Source organism: Callionymus lyra, chromosome 5, assembly GCF_982586985.1.
Source record: "Callionymus lyra chromosome 5, fCalLyr1.hap1.1, whole genome shotgun sequence".
NCBI lineage: Eukaryota > Metazoa > Chordata > Actinopteri > Syngnathiformes > Callionymidae > Callionymus > Callionymus lyra.
In genome coordinates this window covers 35,895,751-35,908,540 of record NC_141822.1, presented here as the reverse complement: position 1 = coordinate 35,908,540, position 12,790 = coordinate 35,895,751, and the positions used below count along the sequence as shown (strand labels likewise).

General features: G+C 37.2%; 1 protein-coding gene across 1 annotated transcript in view; it reads left to right on the top strand.

Moving 5' to 3' along the window:
• The window catches only part of LOC148080486 (uncharacterized), a 59,505-nt gene that overhangs the window by 28,905 nt on the left and 17,810 nt on the right, over positions 1 to 12,790 (top strand). Inside the window, exons 11-22 of the mRNA XM_087792208.1 lie at positions 426 to 479; positions 1,046 to 1,090; positions 6,197 to 6,250; positions 7,328 to 7,372; positions 8,641 to 8,694; positions 8,808 to 8,852; positions 9,939 to 9,992; positions 10,139 to 10,192; positions 10,475 to 10,528; positions 10,602 to 10,655; positions 10,718 to 10,771; positions 11,033 to 11,077. Coding sequence (XP_087648334.1) covers positions 426 to 479; positions 1,046 to 1,090; positions 6,197 to 6,250; positions 7,328 to 7,372; positions 8,641 to 8,694; positions 8,808 to 8,852; positions 9,939 to 9,992; positions 10,139 to 10,192; positions 10,475 to 10,528; positions 10,602 to 10,655; positions 10,718 to 10,771; positions 11,033 to 11,077 — 612 coding nt within the window. The remainder of the gene's footprint in view (positions 1 to 425; positions 480 to 1,045; positions 1,091 to 6,196; positions 6,251 to 7,327; positions 7,373 to 8,640; positions 8,695 to 8,807; positions 8,853 to 9,938; positions 9,993 to 10,138; positions 10,193 to 10,474; positions 10,529 to 10,601; positions 10,656 to 10,717; positions 10,772 to 11,032; positions 11,078 to 12,790) is intronic.

Here is a 12,790-nt window from a genome sequence, read left to right as displayed (position 1 = left end):
CTTGCGCCCGTCATGGACACTTGTTACAGAACGCCAAGGGTTAATACTTCAGCAAACATTGGATTTAGGAATGTTTAAAATGATTTAAGTTTTACCTCTTTTAGAGCTAGCAATATACAGAAAACAAACCAACACACAGTAAATCAATAAAATGAATCAAGACAAACAGGGAAGGAGGCTTAGCTTTGGTCATGAGAATACAACATTTGTTTAATTGATTTGTGTGCTGGCTTTGTATAAAGTTAGATGAATTAATCTGCCTAGAGGAGGTATTAGTTGTCTTTTTACAGTTTAGTAACCAGAGCCATTTAACCACTTTAAAACATCCATGAAACTCGCCCTTATTTCCCTCAGAACATCCATTTCTAGCACTTTGTATTAGAACTCACTGACCCTCATCTTTCCCCTCCTCTCTTCACTTGTAGGGTTTCATCGGGATCCCTGGGCTTTTTGGTCTCCCTGGGCCTGATGGCGAGAGAGTGAGTCATTTTCATTCAGTCTCTCATTTGTAAAACAATGTCTGTGTAGCTGTGGCTGCATCATTTCCTCACCTCCGTCTGTTGTGGTTAAAGCAAGACGCAGTCCACAGCTGCTGGAGATGATGTCCTAGATCACAGTGTGGATGACTCATGTGATACATACATCCTCAATAAATCTTTTGAATACTGGTGAAGGTCCAGCTGTCTGGTCAAAGTGCCAAAACACAGACCGAATACTGCTGACATGCTGTTAAAAAACAGACTGAATACCTTTGACATGCTGCTGAATAGGACAGTGACGCTGGTAATCAAACCAATCCAACGCTCACCAGCTTCGAAGCAGGTGGAGTCTACTTCTCTTTCCAGGTGAACTCCATATATATGGACAGGAAGGAGGTCAAGTCCTCCATAATTGAAAGGAATCAATCCAATATACCAGCTGTTATTCTAATCTGTGAAATAATATGTCTGTTATTTAACATAATGTCTTTTTTTTCTACCCGCCTCTTTCCTCTCTCACATCCTGCAATATATTAACTCCATCTTTTCTTTTTCATAATTTTCAGGGAGTTTCCGGCGAGCCAGGGAAGAGGGGCAAGATGGGTAGGCCGGTAAAGTTTTGTCTAAACATACTTTACAGATAATCTTGGTGTGATACCCTGTTGCTCCATATTGTTGTCCTGGTAGATGGTGTCACATGGCAAACAAATGTATACTTTGAATCAGTTTAAAGGCTGCTGATTCTCTCGAACACACAAGCCTTTTATAATAATAATAATCATTATTATTGTTTTATGTTTATAGCACCTTTTAAACATCCACTGTCACATGGTGCTTTGTATAAAATAAAATCAAAAACATAATTTAAAAAACAAAAATAGCATAAATCTTTTTGTCTTTGATATTGCTACATAGTGCATCTCTCTTTGCAATTGTTCAAAGAGTGTTTGTCAGTCAGAAAACAAGCTTAAAGTAGTTGATTTTCGGGTATCCTCCACCTCTTTCCCAAAGTAGGTTCCAGCCCCTTACACCGCCATCAATACAGTTGAACAACAATCGGGAGCATTAGTATGTACTTGATTCTTAATGTCTTCTCATTGGTTGTGTTTCATGTTTTTTAAATCATCCAGTTGCTGACAGTTACTGAAACTTTGAATTCTTTGACAGTTCTTTGTATTTATTATTGACGTTAAATAATTCCTAAAAAGATTAAAATATAATAGTCTTTATTGTCATGAAGTTAAAGTTGGGTAGGTGAGCTTCAAAACGGCTGTGCAGCATCAATGCACTTGGATCACTTTTTTGGTTCACTACTGTAATATGCACAGGTGACTTAAATGTTTCATTTTGTTTTAGAAAATATTATATATTAACAAAAATCATTGTGCGAAAGAGATATTAACTAATATTGTTAAATCAATCATTATTAACTTTACACAAGTCATGCAAACAAAACCCAAACTCTTTCACCTGACTGGGCATCTAATGAGCATACATTTGTTAAAATCTAGCATTCTTGGTGATTCCTGCAGTAGAGGCTCAATGGATAAATTATTAATACTGACATACAAACTATTATCCTGTACCTTTAAATAAGTGTGTGTGTTTCACAGAAATGGCAGTGAAGATTAGTTGGTCATAGCACAAGTTATGGTCCCGCTATACGTTTTTTCCCAGCTGTCCTTCAGGTTAGGCAGTGTTCCATAAAACCTAAAATCAAAACAAAAAAAGCTTTCAAGTCAAAGATCTATTCAGCATTAGGACTATAATGTTTATATTTTGAGGTTTGGCCGAAACATGAAACTCCATAGGATTTAGGTGTTACATCATTAATTCATTCAGCTCAGTGTTTCCATGACTCTTGACAGAGTCTTCCTGCCACCGCTGCAACATTCCCACCTGCCACACATCACAGTATTGAACTGCACTAGAAAAGACTTTTGTCTTCGATCATGGATCCAAGCCATTTTGAAGAAAACTGCTGGTTCTGTTGCTAGCGCCTGACTGGGTTCAGAGTCTGACAGAATAATTTGAAGAGAGACCCAGAAACACAGACTGAGATCATTCTGCAGCTGGCGCTTGTTGGCGACTTTGTAAATAAGGAATTTATAGAGGAAAACATCTAAACACGAACAGACTAGTGTTTTAGGATGTAGGTTGTCCTGGTCTGGAAAATGTTTATCATTTATATGTTGATGTAGACTCACTGTTTTGCTCAGTCTTGGTTATTGTCTTCAATAAAAAATACAATTTCATACTTAATTTCTAAATTAATTATAATGTAGTCCATTTTCTATTTGATGATCATGATCATGATCATGTTGTCGTGAGGTGAAGCTCTTGGTAAAAATAAAGATTGCACTTGTGTTTGAGCAATATTTTACACAAACTCCCGTTTGCTTTATTAAAGATAAATTCATTGTTTGAATCACTTTCACTAATACAACATATTAAATATTATATTTACTTTATTTTTACTGAACCAAACTTAACCCAAACTATATAGTCAGCAATATGACCACTAACTAGCACTATATCTTTCAAAACAAAATCAATAAGATATTTAATTCCCCAAATTGCTAAAACTAATAAAAGTTAGTGTAAGAAAGTTGCATAATACTAGGGACCATACAAGTATGTCATGTTGATGTGGAATCAGAATAAACATCATCACATCACAAACATTTCTTGAATATTCTGTTGTAATTCATATTTGTTTCAAAACACAAACACAAATATATTGATTGATGGATCCTGCCCAATATAAGAACCATTCTAACATGTATGACTTAATGTGAAGACACAATGTGAATTTGATAAATCACACTTGGCATTGTGGTACTGGTCATGCTAAATCATTGTCAATCCATTTGTGTTGAAGTCAGGACACGCATTTTATCATTTAAAAGAGAAAGCCAAGAAAAGAACAGTTCAAGCTGTTTGATGCTTGTACACAATTTCCTGTTTGTGAATCTGCTTTGCACATAGTATTCAGGGAGCAATGTGTCTTGAGGTTTATGCTAATGAAATGTGAGGAAGCGTTCCTTAAAAACTGGCACAGCTGGGAATCTGCTTCCCACATTAGTCGTCAAAGGCAGATTTCTAGCATCAACAGTGACAGCTGTGTGAGTCATCATGAGGGTCATTGTCATGCCTCATAGATTATTGTTGCACTGGTGCTTTTCCCAGCCAGCTAAGTTTCCCAGCATGCATCGACTTTTTACGAACTTAAGTACAATTACAGCAAAAGTTGACAAGTAAGCCAACGGGTGCTTTTTATATCATGCCAAACATGTTTTTGATACATTTGCTACATCAGCAATATCTTTGATGAGGCCCTGACTTTAGCTAACCTTTACTACTCATGACACTAAAACATTGTGATTGGTTTAAGTCGTGAAATGTACTGTAATCTCTTTTTCAATACAGCAATAGCAATATATAGTAAGTAAGTAAGTAATTTTTATTTGTATAGCGCTTTTCCAGACCAGGGTCACAAAGCGCTTAAACAATCAAAACAATATTCAATAAAGTATATACTTTAAAGGTCAAGATAACACTGATAACAGTTCCAGAAAATCAAGGAAAAGCCTGAACAAATAGAAACGTCTTAAGATGTTTCTTAAAGGAGTCAGTAGACTCCATCAAGCGCAAAGAAAGAGGAAGATCGTTCCAAAGCTTAGGAGCAACAGCCTGAAAAAAATTCTCTCCTCTGGTCCTGAACCATGTGCAAGGAACCATAAGTAGATTCTGATCCACAGACCTCAGAGTACAACACAAACAGTGATGTAAGGAGGAGCGTGACCATGAATAGCTCTGAAAGTAAGAACCAGAATTTTAAAGTTGATCCTGAAAGAAACTGGAAGCCAGTGAAGAGTTTTAAGGATCGGAGAAATGTGAGTTCTTCTATATAGTTCTATATAGCAATATCCATGGTTAATGTGATTCTTGGATCACTAAAACCCTCAAAACAAACCTTTTAATCCATGTGGCTGCTTGGCACAGGTGTTGGTTTAATTGACTGTTTGTTTTCCTGCTTGACCATGAAGCTGCCAGAATCAATGTCAAGATTCAAGAATATCAAAAGATTTATGGTGCTGGCCAGCGGAAGGTGGTTACTGTGTGTTGCCTTTTTTACTCGTTTCAGCTGTTGGTCATTATGTTGTAGTTTATCTACAAGGCGCCAGTTATTTACTGTTCTTTTATTGTTGTTACTGTTAACACACATCTAACTTTAGTCTCAGTATAAAACATATTGACTCACTTAATGGTGTGCTCCACTCCCATCAGCAGAAAACTTAAATAAACTGATCTCATCTTAATTTGAATTTATATTTACTATTTACTAATAGCTGCTATTTCATGGAAGAATTGACTAAATAGTGTATTTAAAACATTAGGCTGTGACCAGTATTCTCGTTTCTGCAGGATCAGTGAGTTTTTTCTCTCTATTAACACTAACTTGGCCTTCTAACCGCCGGACAAATTAGGACCTGGCAGCTGGAGTTGCTTGTTGCTTTAATTCTCTTGAAGTGTAGTAGCTCGTTGATGGATTTAATGCTTATAATGGTGCTATTATGCTTTAAGTCTGCAGATATTTAGCTTAACTCACATTTAAATGTCTGTGTTTAGAACAATGCTGCAATGGAATGGTTATAAATGCTGTGAAACTCTGTAGCTGCACAGCTGGTTGCACTACTCTGACACCAGTGGGGGCTTGCCCATAGAGGTTACTGGGGCTCCAACCCTACTGCCGACCTTATGGTAAAAAATGTTATTTTATTTTGAAAATAATAATAAACAGTATTGGATTCGGATGTTAGATGTCGACTCAATAGTCGTCACATCCTGACTACATGGGGGCTCTTGTTTGCAGAGCCCATCAAAGCATCATGTTTATAGATAGAAAGCCAATCGTACACCAAATGAAATGTAACCGATGACATGATTTGAGCCAATCAGCTTTATCTCTGATGATGATGTCTGGTCGCTGGAGATCCTGGAAGTTGCAAGTCAGAAAGGTGCACGATCTATTTGCAGTGTCTTTGTGATGAGTCGGTAGAAAGTGTCTCTGATGTCCTGGTGCAGAAGATAGGTTGTTTGAAATCTTGACTTTTTATATATCTATATTTTTTCTTATGTGATTTATATCATAGTGTAATTAAAATGTGTTTGCACTTTCTAGCTGAACAATGAGCATAATAACCATCATTATTATAATTATTAGCTGTGTTGATTTCTACATTAAATGATTATTGTTTAATAGTTTCAGTCCACAACCTTTTTATTTAATTAACTAACTGACAGATTCTTCATGTGTATGCTTACATTCTTTTTATACAGGAAATAATGTTTTTTAACATATATAAATCTAAATATTAGAACGAAAAGAAAAAAAGGATTTTTTAAAATCTTGCAAACCATTTGATCATTTGAAAACAAAACACTGAAGGAAAGATTATGTGAATGTTTACTATCTTCTTGAAAAACAAGGATTTATTTGTAAAACACAGCATAAACAGCACAACAACAAATTCATTTTAAAAGTCATTGTTGCCATGTGTCCATTCAACCAACACCTGTTTTCTGACACCTTTCTTCTCTAACAATTCTTTCAATCTCTAACAATTCAATTCTTCATTCTGTCACTAACATATGATAATGCTGACAAATTGTCAGTAGCTGAAGTTAAAGTCTACTGTCTGTCCTATCCACAGGGCTTCCCTGGAGACTTTGGGGAACGAGGACCACCTGGACCAGATGGAGAGCCAGTATGTTAGAGCCTTGTTTACTCGTTCACATAAACCCAGTCAACATTAAAACAAAACCATCCGCTAACACGCAAATATGTTCTCACCATCCGTCCTTGTAAACAATAGACTGATATTCGACTCTGTTAGGCTGTCCTGGTTTAATTTAGACACTTGGTCTGCTTCTGTCTTGTTTCCAAGCAGGACTCATAACTCTGCTGTTTCAGTTAGTTTCCCTCCACACACATTTACAAAAGCCATGTCCCAACATGACCATGTTGAAGGACCTGCAAGTATCTATGAATGTTCCTCTGAAGGATATTTAGGATCAAGTAACGTTTTATCTTAACTCCAGTGATGACGGAATAAATTGCCGTAAATCTATTTCAACCCTGTCCTCTCCACCTGTCCAAATATCTGCCCCCCTTCATTGCGTCCATAAACTACTCGTGGCTCTGATCTAGTCATGGCTTATTACTCACCTCACCTGCAACTACTACGGTGCATCGTGGCGTAGCAGTTAACCCTGGCACCTCAAGGAGGCTGTTCGCTTCCAGCCTGAGGCATCCTTTCTGTTTGGAGTTTAAATGTTCTCCTTGTGCTAGTGTGGGTTTACTCTGGGCACTCCAGCTTCCCCCCACAGTCCAAATACACAGTTGAGAAGCAGAGTGGAACAAAACAAAATATCAGATTTTTCTGGCTGAGCTCTTTTTCTATCTATTCTAGACGGGTTATTATAGTCACCGTGTCAACACTGTGATTATGAGATTTGTAATAAGTCAAGTGTGACTTTACCAATATATTCACAAGTAAAAATATTTACGATACATTAAATAATTCCATTGTGTGCTTGAGTTCCGCAAGAAGTTGTCCTTGATCCGTCAAATTATGCACATTAAAAATGTTGCCCAATTGAAACACCCACACACAGACAGAAAAACATACAAAAAGAGACACTTACACATACACACTCGAAGAGAGAGACACACAGCTCCCTCTCATAGAGATGAACAGTGATTCACTTTCCTCCGAGCATGTTTGCTTTAAAAAGAGCTAGCAACTTTCTCTCATCTTACTTATATTCTTCTCTCTGAGCAGGGTGAGATGGGAGCCCCGGGTCCTAGCGGAGTTCTCGGACTTATTGTAAGTAGCCGTGAGTGTTTGTGGTTGCTGGTCCGTGTTTCAAGCTTTTTTTATTTTACGTAACGTAGGGAGGTGACATTCTTAGAATCCGGATTTAAAGCTCACATTTTACAGTAAATCTCTTAATGAGGCCAAAAACATATTTTGGCATCATTAAAATTAAATAAAAATATTTGACCAATTGCCAACACACACCTGTAGCACACAAACACATGCATGAACACACACTTACACACACGATCATATGCACCACACACACCCACCCACCTCGACACACACACACACACACAAACACACACACACACACACACACACACACACACACACACACACACACACACACACACACACACACACACACACACACACACACACACACACACACACACACACACACACACACTGTACATGTCTAGCTATCCTGTTAAACATCTCAGAGAAAGCAACCCACCCATCACTTTGCCACACGCGTCTGTCTGACACATAATTGTATCTGATTATAAAGTCTCTGGTTTCTCTTGTCCTGATCTATTCTCAGTGGCGGTGGAAGGTCTGTAATTGCATCACACTGATTACAGTTCTCCATGCTGTTGTGTGTCCTGCACATCTGACCAGAAGGGACGCAGCAACAACCAGAGCTGCATTTTAAGATTGAAAATAGACAAACATGCTTCGGTGACGACTCAAAAGCACCAATTTGCCTTCACTTATACTGCATTGTAGAAGCAGGACGAGCCTTTATTTCATCCACTGTTTTGGATTTCGGATTCAGATTTGCATTTTTGCCATACATGGTGTAATTGGCTTTTCTAAATAAATTAATTGACACTCAATTGAAAATTTTCTTCAAGGTTTCTGGTCACCTGTTTATATCCAGCTATTATTTTTTAACCATGCGCTTCACTTTACTTCTGCCTGAACAAACCCACTGGAGAATCTGAGTGATCATGTGACCACCAAACTGGTTTACACTAGTAGTTCAGCGTTAGTGTTTTCAAGTTTATCTTCTGGTTTCAGAAACTTACACAACAAAATCCTTTAGCTTGTTTTGTTATATACATGCAGAAAAATGGAAACACTAAGACAGAATTCACAAGACTGCTGTTACCGTATATAAACACAAGAGGGAGCCAGAAAGACAATTTAAAATCCTCTGGATTGGGCCTTTAAAGCAAATATTCTTTAAAAGCCTAGTGGTGATATTTTGAATCAATCTCATGTACTATTCTGGACTCATGTGATATATATTTTCTGTTTTTCCATGCCAGGGAGACATGGGAGCTTCTGGAGAGATGGGCCTTCCAGGACCAAGTGGTCTCAAGGTGAAGAAAATTATTAATCAACAGTCATCATCATGTCATTAGAAAAGAGAAAGATAAAAAGGTGTTTTTTGTAGCGTGAATGAAGTTTTAATGAAGTATCACTTGTGTCCTAGGGGGTGCCAGGAAATCCAGGCGAACCAGGACTGAAAGGTGATAAGGTGATCTGAATATTCCTGTTATTGGTCTGTGTTTTAGCAGCATGTGGTAGCTTACAGCTTGCATCCCAGACACGTTTGTCCAATCTTAAGTGCATGCGTCTCCCGCTAACAACACATTTCCCATTATTAAACCTCCTGTTTCATCAAGAAGCACATCTTTCTCTGCAACATTCACTTATGATGAAGAGACTAGTAGCTTTTAAAATAAACTCTTTAAAAGGATGATAAACAGAGCACACAAATGTCTTACCACTGCTCTTAATCTCATGATTTAGCATTTTGCAGTCATTTAACCAGACATATAAAACAAATGTTTGTTTGTGGGTTTTATTCTGGTATTTATTTGTGGGCGTTTTGCATTCTACTACTTCCTCAAGTACTGCCAAATGTTTACAACACCAGGAAATATCTGGCAAGACTTGGTGTTGTGTGCGTCACAACTACTGTATATTAAATTATATACATATATATATATATATAGTCAATTACAGTTCCAGTTGGTTGCTTTGACCTTCTGGTACAGCCAAGTTGGCTATTATTAGAAATGTCTAACTACTGCTGTGCGACACGAGATATAGGATTATTTCATAAAACTTTTAATGCTACCCTTTGAAGCATTTAATATTCCTATCATTGTTACTCACACCATCAAACGTTTATGTTTCAGTGCGTCTGCCCTGATGGTTCAGACAAGTCACTAAAATTTGATCTATATCTAAACTAGTATCGGATGCTTTATATTCTTTATTGATCACTGTGAGGACATACATACATGAAGCAAAGAAAATCTGTGTATAATGCAGATTCAGTCAGTTTGAACTTGTAGAACATTAAAGTACATGTGCAGTATGTAGTCTCTCAACATTTGTTTACAGCGTAAAATCAGTGAACTGTGTGTAAGGACGTTGCCACATGTGTGAAGTAGGACTTGATTGAATAATAATTTGTTATGATGTCATAGAACCAATGAAAGTTTCTGCTTATTTGCGTACACTCGTGATAGTAATGATTATTCTGTTGTCTGCGTTATATCCACTTCTTACATTTGTCTCGCCCTCTTCATTTTGCTCTTCTTCCGTCCATCAGGGTGATGTTGGAATTCCCGGACCACAGGGAGAGATCGGTTACAAAGGGGACAGGGTATGTTAGCATGGCAATTTTCTTATGATTTTGAAATATGTTAACTATTCGACACATGCTAAGAAAAGTGGAAGTACATACTCTTTTGTCAATTATATATATATATCTTTTATTGTTCTGCTTTTCTTCTGCTCACTTTATATTAGGGCATTCAGGGAGCTCCAGGTTTACCAGGCATCCTCGGAAAACCAGGTCCAGCGGTAAGCTTGCGTTTGTGTTTCCAGTCAAGTGACAGGAAATATTTCCTTAAGCAGGAATTAGTCATATTAAGACACTTGTTAACATTTGTTAACATTGTTTTATCATAAACTTTCACAGATTTCACATCCTAATTTAGTTATAAAATATATTTAACCCAAAGAGAAGTGTTTTTAAAAAACACTTAACATCTTTTACACCCTCAAGATTAATCAGAAATGTTCAGCAAATCACTATACAGGTCAACTATAACGGGCGTATCTCATCTTTTATCTACAACTTAGGGTCATCCAGGTGATCGAGGACCAGACGGCACTCAAGGACCACCAGGTCTAGAGGTTGGTAACTTTTCCAAAGTAGTGTTTAATCCTATACAATTGTGATTCATTTTTAACAATCTCTGCACGCTAGGGTTTCCCCGGTGACATGGGACCGCCTGGAGAGAATGGACTTGAAGGACCAAAGGTGTGAGGCATTGCCGATCAGCATCAAATGATTTCTTTGATTTATCTGTCTGTGTCCACCAGGGAAAGCTGGGTGCAAGAGGTTTACCAGGACCACACGGAGCAGCAGGTTTGGAGGTATATTTTATACTTTACTTTTAACTTTCGTCAGGAAGTATAATAACTTAAATAAGGCATCAAAAATGTTGTCATCAGGTAAAAAAAAAAAAAAAGTAAAAGTGAAGTATTGTTTACGCAAGATATTGAAACAATAATTAAAAAAACAATAAAGAATAAAGACTTAAATACTATATTATTTTTGAATATTTTATTATTATAAACACAAACATTTGTTGTGATGTTTATGGTCGATTAAATAATTTACCATTGTTTAAACAGGGGGATGAAGGACCACTTGGACCACCTGGACCCACAGGACTAGAGGTGAGAATTTATATCGTAAATTTTAATAAAAATTCAAAATAATATGCAACAACATTGACGTGTCAATAGTTGCATATTATTTGGGTTATAAGGTTGATAAGTATAAACTGTTTAAAAAGGAGAAATTGTGTTCCATAGAGCAGCAAGGAATGTGAGTTGATATTTCCATATTTAACGCACTGCTTTCATAAAAATCTACGCATATGAGGGAGGTTGAGACTAGAGGAAATACGTTATAACTTTTGCTGCAATCATTGTCATCAAGAAAGATGCGTTAAAGAGTGTATGTTATAACCATCGAGAAACATACTATAACCTAACAGTTTTTTTCAATTAACCAAAAACACACATAAAACACCATGGCTTTCTAATTCTAATGAATTTTTCAGAATATTTTCGCAACTGTGCAAAAATATGAGCGAATTTGAAAGGCATCTAATGTCAAACTCCAGCTTTCTCTCCCGTCTAAAATCCCCGCAAACAAGAGGTTATGAGAGGGGACCACATTATTACATGATATTGGTCTTCACTCCTCCTTCATCCAGCTGCAACCAGACCCTGGTACATTGGAGGTGGAAACTTTGACAATGACACCTGATGACTAACCTTGATGTTTGACCAATCACAGCAGAATGAGTGTTATTATGGCAAACAATAGCTTCAGAAAAAACGACCCATTTTAAGCGGGCGGGGATTAAGCACATTTTTCTAACTTAATATTTTTCACTTATGTAAATATTACACTGATGAGTACAATAGAGGTTTAGGATACATTTAAGAGACACTTAAATCAAATTAGTTTCCCTGTAACAACAAATTAGGACTGAGATAGCAGACACATTTCTGAAGTTTAGAGAATCCGAAAAAGTCCTTCTCCCCATAGAAAAGCCTGAAATAGTAGCAGTGTGGTGGTGCTGTATTTAGCCTCTTCCTACCTTCAATTACGCTCACCAGAGTTTATTATTCCACAATGATGGGAAATGATCTTAAAGTAGTTGTTTTTTTCTTGGACAATCTGGTTTAGATTTTTCCCCCCTCTTTATTTCTGTTGGATCACGGTTTCCTTAGTCATCTATAGGACTGATTTAAATGAATAGATCATAATATATATGATTATGATCAATTTTGTTAAATTGTTGTTAAAAGTATGTAGCATGGGGTAAAAGTATTGAAACTTTGTTTAACAAAAAAAAACATCCGGCTAGTGTTCATTCATCATCTGCTATGTTGCTTCATCCCACCCATCATGTTACTTAGGACAGGGGCTCTTAGCCTGCATTAAACATAATTTGATTCTTTATTTAATGATATAAAGTATAATGTTCATTTTAATACATTCTTGTGTTATGTAATCTAATGTTTATTACATATTTTAACTTCTTAAATAATTTCCTCCCACCACTTTCCAGCCACTCATCATCTCTATTTTTGCCTGCTCTCTGTAATCCTGCACTATATTTCACTGTAACCCCCACAAAACCTCTGGAGTATCTTATCCACTCGCTCTGAGCCCAGTCCTCTAACCCAATGGAAGTGGTGTCGGTCTCCTACAAGTGCTGTGAGTGACATCTGGCCTCCTGCCATGAGTCCTACACCTCTTACTCCACTCGATCCTGCAGCTTCACTGCTCGTCTCCTTACCTGCCTCTCACATTCAATCACTGCCCTCACACTCTCTGAGCCGGCTGGAATTCACTCTTCTGTATTTCTTCCA